General features: G+C 35.3%; 1 protein-coding gene and 1 pseudogene across 1 annotated transcript; one reads left to right on the plus strand and one right to left on the minus strand.

The window, feature by feature from the left end:
- Nucleotides 1-5,470: 5,470 nt before the first annotated feature.
- On the minus strand, nt 5,471-7,322 carry LOC120151277 (annotated as a pseudogene).
- Nucleotides 7,323-8,710: 1,388 nt separating this feature from the next.
- On the plus strand, nt 8,711-12,394 carry LOC120151231 (protein FRIGIDA-ESSENTIAL 1-like). Its single transcript, XM_039163748.1, has 5 exons — nt 8,711-9,077; nt 9,757-10,228; nt 10,332-10,558; nt 10,634-12,033; nt 12,157-12,394. Exons 1-5 carry the CDS (start codon nt 8,924-8,926, stop codon nt 12,184-12,186), a joined length of 2,283 nt encoding a protein of 760 aa, XP_039019679.1. The 5' UTR covers nt 8,711-8,923; the 3' UTR covers nt 12,187-12,394.
- The last annotated feature ends 2,135 nt before the right edge of the window (nt 12,395-14,529 follow it).

The raw sequence follows: 14,529 nt of genomic DNA on the forward strand, positions 1-14,529 counted from the left end.
CTTTGTGAATTGTGTTTCAAAGTTGTGTCTAAGATTGTGCCTCAACTAACCTATTTATAGGTAAGGGGATATGAATCAAAAGGTTAGGAACTTTTGATGAATAGTTAAAACGTCTCATGAAAAGAATTTATTGAAAAACTAAAAGGTATAATTGAATGGATGCAAATTTAAACTAAAATATAAGTCCATTCACCAAGTGACATAACTTATTATAATAAGTTTATTCACCAAGTGACATGATTTATTATAAACATTGACGATAGAAAACTTAAAATAGTAACATTTGTAACGATAAACATCAATATAATTCAAAAAATAATTTAAATACATATTCAAAAAATATATATAGTTTAGATACTTATTTTAGTATCATGCGTTTAAAAAAAACAAAAAAATCAATCACCAAGTGAACAATATTAGTGTTAATTGAAGACATTATAATGTAGTATAGTTTTTATATAGAAAATGAATTCAAATTATTATTAGGATTAATGTGTCGATGAAATCATAGTTTATGCATGACCAACAGGGGAGGGGAGCCATTAGGGCAGCAGCCTTCTCTAATATTTTAGTATAAAAATATTTCAAATACTTTTAATTTAATTATTAATAAGATAATTTTTTCTCCTTAATCTTTTTATTTAAATATTCGATAAACCTTTATTCCTTAATTTTAGGTTATTTTTAGTTTGGATATTATTTATTGAGGAGTGCGTCTTTATCATTTTTAGATTTAAATATTTGATAAATTATTATTTTTTGAAGAAAAACAATTAAGTCTCTTAATATTTAATCTTATTTGTATATCTAGACATAATCAACATAAATTAATTACATTATAATCAATATGATTTACAATACGAAAGAATAAAGATCCCTCCACTAATCTTTTTTTAGCTAAAATTAAATCTTATAACAAATGCGCAAAGTGAACTTGTAATATACTAATAAAAGATATTACATCAGTTTTAGTTGATATTAAGTCTCGAGTTTAATTTGAAATTATCTCAATAGTTAAAAGAATCATTGTTTTTCTTAGAGGTCACGAGTTTAAACATCAACGACTGTAACAAGAGTGATTGAACATTCATTGTTAAATAATTAAAAGTATTTAGAAGACATACTATTTTATAATCACCTTAAAAACATAATATTCAATAAATATAATTTTAATAAAATTTAAATTATTTAATATCATACGTGGATCCTCGTTATCTGGTCTAAAATTAGCAGACCGGACCCATCCGCCCTAGTTGGAAAAATCAAGGGTGAATTAACTATTTTAATATTTAAATTTAAATTTTTAAAATTTATAAATAATATTTATTTTTTTATAGAGAAAATAACCTCAGTGACCAAAAATCCTAGATAATATACGATTTTGATCAATTTTTTTTGGATTTACGAAAATGACCAACAAAATCGCAATGCGATCTCTAATTCGCATTGCGATCTCCACTATCGCAAATTCGCGTTGCATTTCGCGTTGCGATAATTGAAAATCGCGTTGCGATAGTTGAAAATCGCGTTACGATTTTCCAGTTCGCGTTGCGATAGTTGAAAATTGCGTTGCGATTTTCCATTTCGCGTTGCGATTTTCCGTTTCGCGTTGCGATAGTTGAAAATCGCGTTGCGATTTTCCAGTTCGCGTTGCGATTTTCCAGTTCGCGTTGCGATAGTCTACAGTTGTCGTTGCGATTTTCCAAATTCGTTACGATAGTCTACAGTTGTCATTGCGATTTTCCAAATTCGTTGCGAAAATCGCGTTGCGATTTTCCATTTCGCGTTGCGATTTTTCATTTCGCGTTGCGATAGTCTACAGTTGTCGTTGCGATTTTCCAAATTCGTTCATTTCACGTTACGATAGTTGAAAATCGCGTTGCGATAGTCTACAGTTATCGTTGCGATTTTCCAAATTCGTTGCGAAAATTCGTTGTGATAGTTAAAAAAAAAGATTTTGTTTCTTAAGATTTTTCTCTAAAAAGATAGTATCCGCGCGGACGTGTCGAAGACACGTATGACCACGACCACGACCACGACCACGACCCGAGACGAGACGGACGGCGGCGGCGGCGCGCGAGAGTCCCCCTTGTTCTTTATCACTCAACAAGGAAGTGAGAAAGCCAAGCCTTAAATATCATTCTCAATAGTGTTTCCAATACTATGTGGGATTGAGCATTACCAACACTTGTTTCCAATACAATGTGATTATTCAAGAAACAATTAACAATCATGCACCTTAAAACAACTAAATCAGCAACCAATTACATTAGTATTATACGATTAATTATGTCATAATTAAAAGTCAATCTACAATCAATCGCGATTATTGCAATTTTAAGCAAAACATTCAAAAATAATATCACTATTTAAGGCTCAATCCCACATAGTATTGGGAACAAGTGTTGGTAATGCTCAAATCTCACATAGTATTGGAAATACTATTGGGAATGGTATTTAAGGCTTGGCTTTCCCACTTCCTTGTTGAGTGATAGAGAACAAGGGGGACTCTCGCGCGCCGCCGCCGCCGACCGTCTCGGGTCGGGTCGTGGTCGTGGTCGTGGTAGTACGTGTCTTCGACACGTCCGCGCGGATACTATCTTTTTAGAGAAAATTCTTAAGAAACAAAATCTTTTTTTTTACTATCGCAACAAATTTGGAAAATCGCAACGAAAACTGTAGACTTTCGCAACAACAACTGTAGACTATCGCAACGAATTTGGAAAATCGCAACGACATTGTAGACTATCGCAACGCGAAATGGAAAATCGCAACGCGATTTTCAACTATCGCAACGCGAAATGGAAAATCGCAACGCGATTTTCAACTATCGCAACGCAAAATGGAAAATCGCAACGCGATTTTCAACTATAGCAACGCGAAATGGAAAATCGCAACGCGATTTTCAACTATCGCAACGCGAAATGCAACGCGAATTTGCGATAGTGGAGATCGCAATGCGAATTAGAGATCGCATTGCGATTTTGTTGGTCATTTTCGCAAATCCAAAAAAAGTTGGTCAAAATCGTATATTATCTGGGATTTTTGGTCACTGAAATTATTTTCTCTTTTTTATATTTGAAATAAAAGTACTAAAATGAAATAAAAACTAAATTTTATGTATGATTTTGAAAAAATATTTTGTTTTTAGAGAAATTAACATTAAATCATTACAATTTTTTAAAAAAATTAATATTAAAATTTTAAGTATGTTTTTTTAACAAAATTAAATACTAAAATATACTAAAATTAATTATTTAAATTGTTAGTTTACTCAACAATAATTTCTCGCTACATGTTAGCGGCGGCTCGTTCGATAACGTTAGTTGAAAACATTTGTCCCGATGGTTGGTTGTTGGTTGTCCCTTGTTCCTATATGTAATGGGATAAGGGGAGATAAGATAATAGGTTATTCTTAAGTCTCAACACTAGAATGAGAACAACTTTCGTAGGAGACTTCCGAATTATGAAATGTCGACTTGTCCTTATTATGATCTTAGTACTATAAAACCCAAACTCCCATTATCCAGGCTTCTCGACAACCATCGCCAGAAAACTAAAACACTAATGGCCGGCGCAACGACGAAGATTCACTGGGATCACCGGAGTCTGGTATTCGATTCTCGAGTATTCGACTTACCCGATTACCTGGGCTCGAATTCGTCGGACATGGAATTCGAGTTTCTCGAGGACGGCGACGAAGAAGACCCTGGAATCTGCAACGACAACGAAGAGGACGAGGAGGAAGAGCCGAAGGCGAACGAAGGGGAGAGTGATGGAAATAGGGAGAGGTTTTGGGAGATACAGAACCATCTTTTGCAAGCCACGCTGTGTAGGAGTAGCTCTTTAGAATCGAGGATTAGAAACGCCGTTGAAGAAGCTTTGAAAGAGATTGGGAGAGAAACCACAGTTTGTGGTTGTGGGAAATCGTTAACGGCCGAGCATTGCCGGAACTGTCTTATGAGAGAAGTCTTTAGCCGTCTCCAAAACGCCGGTTTCGACGCTGCCGTTTGCCACTCTAAATGGAGAAGCTCTCCGCATATCCCATCAGGTAAAAAGTATATTTGGGTAAACTAAACATTTAATATCTAAATTATCAATTTGTAGTCTATTTTAATAATTAAATTTAACATGTTTAGTACCTAAACTATCAATTGTGATTATTTTAGTACCTAAATTTTAAAAGAAATCAAACTTTATCGTTAAAATTTGAACACATATACTAAAATGAAATAAAAATTAAATTTTAGATATGATTTTTAAAAAAAGTTTAGGTACTAAAATGGATCAAAATTAATAGTTTAGGTACTAAATACATAACTTATCCAATATATTTCACAATAATGCAAATTCAATCATTTACACCCTCTATTTTTTTAAGTGTATTTTCAATCGAGAGATGCACATTATTGTACTACAAGGTATGGTATTTGTCAAGTTGTACAAAATTATCACGGTATATACAATAAAGGCAGATCTTAGTGCTAATTTTTGGAGAGGTCAAATTAAATTTTTAAAAGATTTAAAGGGGAATTATGACAATTTTCCAAAAGAAAATAGAGTTCCGATCAAAGGTTTTTTTTTTTAAATTAAGAGGTTTAATGAGAAATTGAAAAGAAATTTTGGGGTGACAAACTAGAATATTTAAAAACTTTTAAGTTGAAATGATTTTTTTAAGACCAAATTAAAATTTGTAAAACTTGTTAAAGGGCTTAAAGAACATTTCTCAATTTTTGTTATTGTATGTTAATTTCGAGAATGAACACACACATTTTCAAAAAAAAAAAATAGACTTAAAAACGACCAAGTTACAGAAAGTACTAAATCTATCAAAAACACATATTAAATCATGTTTTATACAATTTGACCCAAATTCTCTCTTCGCTAAAATTGGTCTGTATTTTGCGGGAGAGCATAGTTTCTTGGACGTGATAGAAAATTCAAGGAAACGTGACGTAAGGATAGTCATAGAGTTGAATTTCAGGGCCGAGTTTGAGATGGCAAGAGCAAGTGAAGATTACAATCGTTTAGTTCAACGGTTGCCGGAGGTTTTCGTCGGGAAAGTAGAAAGATTGAATAATGTAATAAAAATCTTATGTTTAGCTGCCAAGAAATGCATGAAGGAAAAGGGGATGCATATGGGGCCATGGAGGAAGCAAAGGTACATGCAAGCCAAGTGGCTAAAATCTCGCGAACGGAATTCATCGACGAAATTGCTGCCGGTGTGGGAAGTTCCAGCCATTTGCCGAAGCATAAGGCTTCTATGCTAACAGTAGATTTGCTCGATAAGTTGTCCGATGTTTGCTGTAGAGCAGTTGAGGTTGTATAAAGATTGTGATATATATGTGTATATATAAGATTTTGTCCTTAATTTGTATCTTTAACTCGGATATGAACTTTGTGTGTTCGATAACGAGTGAAGATAAAAGAACATGAGAAAATGGAAAGGAGAAATCCAAACAGAAGCTCAAAGCAAACATTTACAGGAAAGAAATTTTTAAGTTCATAAGAAAGCAAAGCACCAATCACAATCAACAAATTTTAGAGGCCTCCGAATCTTGTAGTTGGTCGGCTTACATTATTACCAAAGCCTCAGGTACATAATCTACATTGGAAGAGAATGAGGGTAATGGTGAAGTTGCATCGATGAGCCATCACCTCCACAGCTCTTCCATTGGAATCCCCCGTTCTTCAGAAACCTCTCGGAACTGCTTCATTTTCTGCACAGCAACAACTGTGGCTCTAGCATTGTTAAGGGCAATTTTACTTCCGAGTTGCTTGCCCAGTGCATTCTCTACGCCTGCCATTTCAAGAACAATTCGCACAGCTCCTCCTGCAATCACTCCTGTACCGGGTGCAGCTGGTCCGAGAATCACCGTCGCCGCCCCGTAATCACCCTCCGATCTGTCAGCCATTTCCCAATGACATCAATAAAATGCATATCGAAATGCCATCTTTCTTTCACCATTATGTTAGGCTAATCAAGCAAGCAACCATGGCAATATATGATCCTAGTGAGTTATCTGGAACAGGTATGACAGTTTTCCCACATGAATTCTATCTACATTTCAACATTATGAAGCCCCCATATCTTCAACTTATAGCAACCGCAAAGTATCGTGGGCTACAAATACTTCAACCAGTTTGCCATTCTTGATTACAAGAATTACAGCAGCATCATTCATAGTTCAGTTCAAGTTCAGCAGATAATTCCAAGACCATAAAATCCACATATCACAACACACAATCGCCATGCAGGAAGAGCTCAAAAGACCACATTCAATGGATAAAAACAAGTTCACTGCATATACATTTCGAAAAAGCCACATTCTTAAGTTCAACAAACTAAAAGATCAACTCATCACCTTCGCAAAATGGATACACACTAACCAACCGGAAAACCGAGAATCACCGAGTAACCTATTTTACTCATATCCTGGACAAGTATATGTGTATGTACCAAACACGAACATCATATGCTAGTACATTAAAGGAAAAAAGAATCCATTTTATATCCCAAGAAAGGAAAATTACTCTTCCACCAATGAAAGAACAATTGCATCATTTAAACAGACTAAAATCACATCCTTTTCAGCAAAAATATGTGAATGGGAGCAATCGACCAAAACCAGGAACCAAACTCATTACCGATGTGGGAAAGTCAAATACTTTGTCATGGGAATTGCAATGATATTCCTTCGAGCATTCGTAGCTGATTTCTGAACAGCATCGATAACCTCCTTGGCTTTCCCAACACGGACACCAACTCGTCCTTGCTTGTCGCCAACTACAACAATTGCTCTAAAATGCAGCTGTTTCCCACCCTTAACCACTTTAGTAACCCTCCGAACTTGAACCACTCTTTCCTCAAACCCATCCTTTGTTTTCTCTTTCTTAACTTTCCCAAACGCACTCGTCCTTTTCACTTTGGAATCCATCACGTAAATATCGTTGCTCAAAACGGACACACCGCTGTACGCAAGGACGTATAGTTCCTCGTAAGCGGCGGCGATCTCGTACTCAGTTTCCTCGGGACCGTCGTCGAAAGCAGGAGGCGAATTAACCCTTCCGGCGGCGTTGGTGGGTCGAAAACGACGTTTTCTTCGGGGTCGAGTCGTCGAAGAAGGAAGTGTCGATGTCGGAGGCTTTGGATTTGGGTGCGATGGAGAGGGAGCGGAATGGAGGGCCGAGAGAGAAGAATTCCGAGGGTTTGGGGAAGAAGAAGGATAAGGAAGGGATGGGGGAGCGAATTTTGAAGGAATAGAGAGTCGAAGCTATTGCTGCTGCTGGTGGTGCTGCCGCCATGGTTAAGGCTAAACGAGCGAAATGACAGTGAAAGCTTATCTTTCCAAAAGAATAACAGTGTAGAACCGGGTTGGGGAGACGATGTAAGACGCTACCCGGAAATGGACCGGGTATTTTCCAATTCGGTACCACCCGACGCTGGCAAAACAAATGTATATTTGTTCACGGAGAATTCATATTTCCCCATATTTACACATTAACTCAATTTCATACTTATTTTAAAAAGCCTTAAATATAAGATAAAAAATTTAAAGTAGACCGTTTTCACGAATTGGAGATTAAATTATTTTTTAAATCATTCAACTGCTTAACGATATAAATATTATCGTTTTAAGTGTTTCAATCGTAATAATTATTATAAATTCTGTTAAATGACACGTATCATAATTTTAAAATTTAAAATTTTTATTTTTCTTTAAAAGTAAAAATATTATTAAAAATAAAATAAAAAAACCCTTTTCCTAACCCGCGTTCCACCCCTCTCCCTCTCTTGCTCCTCGGCCTCTCATGCTTTCATGGCTTTTCCATGGCCAAATGGTTGATTAAACGGTCTACCAAATGGTCGACTGTCACAACCGACTATCACAATTGACTAATTGAATTTAAGGGATTGAATATTTAAAATTTTAGAGATTAGAGATTGAAATGTAGGGATTTGAGAATTTTAGATTTTGAGATGATAGTAAGGGTTGTGGCCGATCAGTGGGTGATCGGTGATGTATGTGTGGTCAGTCGTCGAAAAATTGGTGGCAGAGATAATCAACGGTTAGAGAAAATGAGAATAGAATAAAAGATTTTAAGAGTTTGAGAGTTTTTTGGTATTTTAGAAAATAATTGGGACTTTTTAAAAAAATAACATATTTTTAAACTTTTTTTAAAAATTTTCTAAAATTACTAGATTATGAGACGTTTCATTTAACGAATTTCTTAACGGCTGTTAGAATCGAGACACCTAAAGTGATAACGTTTCTAACAGTAAGCATCTTGATGATTTAAAAAATAATTTGGGCATCAATTAGTGAAAAACGTTATAGCTTGAACATTTATTTTATATTTAAGCCTTTTTAAAAAATCAATGCATAATTTAAGTATTTTTTTAAACGTTGAAAGTTAAATTTATTAATTTATTTAGAATTAGGATTAAATTGAATAATATATAAGTGTTGAGTGCGTGTTATCATGTAAATCAAGATCTTGTAAAATTGATGAAAATATTTATTTTTTATTAATTATATTGTTAATCTTAATTTCTCAATTTGAAAATTCAAAATGATTCAGTTGCTCATTTTCATTAGAGGGACTAATTTGCCAAATTTTAAAATTGAGAGAGACCTAAGGGGTCTTTGTACCATATTTTTAGAATAAAATATGGCCCAAAAACTGACAATGACCTATTAAAAGTTAAAACCCAATAGTGGCCCAAAGAGATGGCTTAATCAATTATCATCTTCGAAGCACGCGCGTGAATAAGTTAGCGGGGAAGGGCCTTCGTCGAGGTGAGCGATCGACGGCCAGATGCCAAAACACGGATAAAGCTCACGCGCAGCTCAGAAATTCGTATCACTACTTTCACCATTCGGGTCTCAGCGTTTCAAATTGCCGAGGAGCTCGGCCACCGATGTCTCTGACAACATCCACCGCCATCTCACGCGCCGTGAAATACGACGAAAGCCGCGGCGCCTCGACCGCCGAACGAGAAGTTAATAGCTCCGATATGGAAATCGATGACGAAGAAGGGGAAGAGGATTTGCAAGTCTCCTCGAATCGAAACGGTTAGTCAACCTTGAACCATCGGTCGACCGAATTAAGGGTTGATTGATTTTGAATTATTTCAAATTTGATGACAATTGAGTTTTCTAGTAGAAGATTGAACACCTGCATTTGTTCAAAGTTTTTTTTAAAGGAAGTTAATATTGGATGGCTTTAGAAGATTGTAGTGTTTTAGGAGCAAAGGAAATTTTAAAAAAGGGCAAACAAGAAAAAGACATTAGCATCTAATGTAGAAAAAGGTTTATAGATTTTCCTTCTGTACATTTATTCAACAAATAGACTGGCTTGTGAATTGAACCTATGTACTTTAGTATTTTGAGAAATTTTGCAACCAGTCTTTTGATTTGCAGTTAGCTTTAACACACTGCTGTATAGAGCTGTGACCTTTTAGCATCATCAGAATTGCTCTATCTTTTACTTGTTCCTGCAGTACTGCAATTGAAACAGCACTGCAGGCTCTTGAATTTATTTGCTCTTTCCTTTGGCTGGTGATTAAATGTTTAAGTCTCCAGATTACAATAAAAGAAAAGGTAAAGACTTCGTATTTTATTCAATATTATTCTGCCGATGCCCTTTCGGTTGTTTAATCAATGCTATTTCCCTAAAAAAATATTATTCCATCGTGTGACTGGAAATGTTGGATGTTTCTTGCCATATTGATTGACTTTCTCCTCCATGTAGATGCTACTAACGTTCTGGAGTCTAGGGGGCATGATGGACAGCTCAGATCAGATTCGTTAGGTACTCCTGGAAATTGCGGAACAAGAATACCATTCAAAACCCTTGATTTAGGAGAGGGTAGTGCTAGTTTTAAATTTTATAGTCTTCCAAATGAACTGTTGACAACTCAAAAGGAGGATCGATGCACAAAATATGATAGTTCCAAGTATTCAGTATCTGGAAAACAGCCTGCAAAGGAAAAGGCAATTCAAGAATATACATTTGGTGGAAAAGATGCTCAAGCCATTTTAGAAAGAAAAGCCTTTGAATGCTACAATGATCAGCATGCTGAAGAGGTTGCTGTCAATGAGATTAATTCCATTCCAGTCGGAAAATACTCAGGTGAAGGAGTTCAGAGTGGTCTAGGTTTTGAGGGAAAAAGTAAGCCAATGGTTGTGCAAACAGAGGATGATAAGAGGAGGATAAGATCAAGGTGTGGGGCGACCTATATGCCTTTTATAACATAGAAACTAAGTTTCTTATTATGAATTTTTGCCTTCCTAATACTATGCATCCATTGATTTACTAATCAATATGTTTCACAGGTCTGCTGCTTCTCAGACTAGTGCTGGGAGTCTATCCCCTGGCAATAATAGTGAGAACAAACGCCCTGCACTTATATGTGACTTCTTTTCTAGAGGATGGTGTATAAAAGGAAGCTCATGTAGATTTCTTCACATAAAAGATGAGAAAAATCCTGGACAACAGCCTGAGGAAGGTGTAGCTGTAGCAAATGGGAAAGGAGCTGTTGAGCTTGATCAAGGTAATAAATATTCTGTATTATGGATTATCCAGAATCTTCTCTACATTCTATTTTAATATGAACCTTATGCTTCAGGTTTTAGAAGTGCTGAAAGATCAAAATCTCCTGCTTCCACTGATATTCGGCCTTCGTCAGCTGTAAATAAGACCGGGTATTCTTCTCAGTTCTTTTTTGAAAGAATCTTGCCATTAGAGGATGATGAAAACCAAAGATTGCATCTATTTCATGAAACTAATAAGTTGCCTCCGCTCCATCATAAGGATAAATCTATGGGCACTTCCCCTGCCTCTCGGCGATTTTTTGCATCCATAGATGATGTGGGACCACCTAAGGGTGTAAGACAAAATGGTATAGGTCAGAATTTGCCTGATGATAATTATGCCAAGCTGGCTTCTCTGGGTGATAAAGGTACATCATTGGGCAATGTATATAATGAGAATCAATCTCATTGTGTCTCGACATGCCTAGCACCATTGCCATTATATTATTCTTCAAGTGCATGCTCTCTTGGTGCTCAAAAGATGTTGGACAATGACAGCGAGCGTTATACTTCCAGGTTTTCTTCTTTGCTGCAAGGCTGTTCCCCCTTCTCGAATTCTGAATCTGAAAACCTTCTTGTAAATGGTATTGCCAGGGATCCATTGCCCTTTTCTGAACGTAGAACAAAGTTTTCTTCAGATGACTGGGAACCTTCAGTACCCTTTCAACCATCCTTTTTTGTCACTTCTGGCTTATCATCCCCGCAAAGCCAGTGTGATCCTGTTCGTGATAGCATTGATTTGTCTAATGCAGGAGAGAGGTCTCTTAAATTTTCTTTCTCTAATTCGCGTCCATCACTCTTGAATGTAGCATACCCACAGGCATATGGTGATCCTACATCAGTGGGGCCACTGATCCCTGAACATAATGATGATAAAAGAACTGCATCTCGTCAGAATGGATACCATGAAAATTTGGTCAACGGTAATTGCTACCCATCTGAAAAGGATTCACTAACAACCGACGCAAATGATGGAACTTCTGTAGTTGAGATGCAAAATGCAAATCTAGTGAAAGAAGTGATGTCCTCAGTTGTTTCTCATGTCAAAGACAGTTCAAAGGCCCAAAAAATTGATATAGATCATGATGGCAGGCATCGAAGAGGCGAGACTAGATGCAAAAAAGACTCAGAAGTAGATAGAGTTAGAGAAAAGAATGAAATAGATGTTGAGGTTGAGCACAGGGAAGATGGGGATTTGCGAAAAGAATCAAAAGCAATGAGGCATTTCCATGCTGCTCTTGTAGATTTAATTAAGGAACTGTTGAAACCAACTTGGCGTGAGGGTCATCTCAGTAAAGATGCTCATAATACAATAGTAAAAAAAGCAGTTGACAAAGTTCTTGGCAGCATACAGCCTCATCAGGTTCCAGTTACCTTCGAGTCAGTTGAGCATTATCTTTCTTTATCCCAACCAAAAATAGCAAGACTTGTTGAGGTGAGAGTCTTTGATTTAAGAGTCACCATACTGTGCATGTTCTAGAGAATAAATGCTCTGTTTAGTATTGTATTTTTAATGTAATTCATTCATAAATGTGACATTATTTTTTCTGTTTTGCAGGGATATATGAATAAATACAGAAAATCGTGAGATGTTTGGCAGAATGCTTTTGTATCTTTTGCACATTTTATTAATGGAAGTCTTAACTGAGTGTCATGGAAGTCTGGATTTTTTTTATGAAATGTTTTTGTAAATATTCTCTTTTCCTTTCTTTATTAGCTGTATGCAGAAATAATTTGTACAATGCATGTGTCTTCCTAACAGTTGGTAAGTCTAGGAGAATACTTTATTCTTCTTAGCTTGCATGTTGTGAAATCTGCCAAGGAGTTTAAGCTAAACTATTTTATTAGTACAATGGAACATTTAGTTGCAAGGTTACTTGTATAGCAAGCAACTTTTTTCATGGATATAAGGTAGGAGTCGTTAAAAAGTATAGGCTTTTATCATAGTGCCTTGCATTATTTAAGAAAATTTTAGGTGGGTTGCAATATTTAACTTACGAATTCTATGGTTGTGATATGAATATTGATATTATTGTTTCTGTGCTCCAAGATTATGGATCAAACTGGTATAAAATATGTTGATTTTTTGTGGAGACTTACTCCATTTTGATCATCTCTTTGGCCTGTCTTGCATGTGTTTTACTAATGACATCTGCTTATGGCTGTTCTGCATTATTGTCATACTTGCAGAATTATGGAGTGCCATGCTCGTTTCCTTTTGCTCAGCATTCCTTTTTTTTTCAGTGAATATAGTGGGAATACTTAAGCGGTTGCTTTTTCCTCTTTTTATGCTGGCTCCACCTCCTAATGATTTTGCTATTATATGTTTGTTTAGATTGCAATTTACATGATTATATGCACAGTTTCACTAGCTTTATAACTTTTAGGTTTATGCGATTGCAAGAAAGAACTCTTTTATTTTGCAACTGCAAATTTTATTTTATTAAGGTTTGAAAAGAACTAGATTTGGTCGATGGGCTATTTTATAAAGTAATGTGTCATGGTCTGTTGGAAATCTTCATGTACAACTTAAACCAGTGTCAATAAACATGAATGGTAGCTTCTCATAGGTCTACATGCTAAATATAGAAAAACCATGAACAATGGCATACGGCAACTCTGAGAACTTTGGCTCCAAATCATACATCACAGCCCCTCTGGTTTTCTTTAGAATGCCATACTTTATATCTTTCAGTTGTTTATATTAGCTTCTTGGTGTGCTCCGTGAGAATCTTTCAGGGTCATTATGGTTTTCAATCGGAATCTTGTTACTGCAAACATGCGGTGGTCGTTATGGTTTGTTGTTTTGCCTTAGATTGTGCCGATTTCAGTAAGAATGCTTGTGGAAATACATTGAATATTGTAGTTTATCTTCTCGTGATCTCAATTCTCTTCAGGTTTTGATTTCTGTTCCAGGTTTACCATATACAATCTCCAATCTCTTGGTCATCTTTATTGCTCTGGTATGCTCCGACGCTAGTAGACTTTGGTCCTACTTTATTCTTCGAGTATCTATGTTTGACACTTATTTGGACATGAAAAACCTTAAAAAAAGGAACTTATTATTGCCAAACATATATTCGACAGTTGCACTTGAATTATAGTACAATGTCTAAATCATAATGAAGGAGAGAATTCGACCCAAAATGAAATTAAACAGTGCTAGCACGCGCCGGTGACGTGAGTAGAACCGGCATCTGTGCATCGAGTACAAGTGGGGGCTTTATATATATATATTATGGTGAAAAAATGAGAAGCGACCGTGCATGCTCTGCAGGGTTCTGGTTGTGTTAAGTGTAGCAGCTTACTGCATAGACCAACTCGCTTGTTCAAGAACTTCAGATTCCTCCTATATTTTGGTCAAATTTCATAGAGAATCGTCGTATTATGCATATTTGGGAAATTTAATCCTTTTTTTTATTATGGCTTGATGATTTTTAACTCTCAATTCATTTTTTTTTATATATGGTCTGTAGGTTTTATTTTTTAAATTGGATAATATTTTATTACGGCATATACATTCAGTAAATTAAATGGTCACTTTATTAAATTAGATTACCATATTAATACTATAATAAATAATTAATACTGCAACATAGATATGTATTATTTAAAAGGTTTAAACTAAAAAATACTTAAATTATGCTATTGTTTTGTTTATGTACCTAAGTTATTTTTTGTTAAATTAGGTACTTAATCTATTATATGTAATCATTTTAAGTGCCTCAACTATTTTTTAGTCAAAATAAGTATCCAAATTATCTCTTTTTTGTTTTAAGCCCCTAAAATATTTTTTAATCAAAATAAACACCTAATTTTATATGACGTGTCAATATCTTATTGTTCGAAAAATAATTTTTTGATTGAAAAAATATTAAGATTTAAAATAATTAAATATAATAGCTTAAGTAATTAATTTGGTAAAAATAGT

Source organism: Hibiscus syriacus, unplaced genomic scaffold (genome assembly GCF_006381635.1).
Source record: "Hibiscus syriacus cultivar Baekdansim isolate YM2019G1 unplaced genomic scaffold, ASM638163v2 tig00111036_pilon, whole genome shotgun sequence".
NCBI lineage: Eukaryota > Viridiplantae > Streptophyta > Magnoliopsida > Malvales > Malvaceae > Hibiscus > Hibiscus syriacus.

Coding starts and splice junctions, on each gene's coding strand:
- LOC120151231 (XM_039163748.1), top strand. CDS start 8,924: ATGTCTCTGACAACATCCACCGCCATCTCACGCGCCGTGAAATACGAC. Junction 10,229..10,331: donor AAGAGGAGGATAAGATCAAG/GTGTGGGGCGAC, acceptor ACTAATCAATAT/GTTTCACAGGTCTGCTGCTT. Junction 10,559..10,633: donor AGCTGTTGAGCTTGATCAAG/GTAATAAATATT, acceptor CTTATGCTTCAG/GTTTTAGAAGTGCTGAAAGA.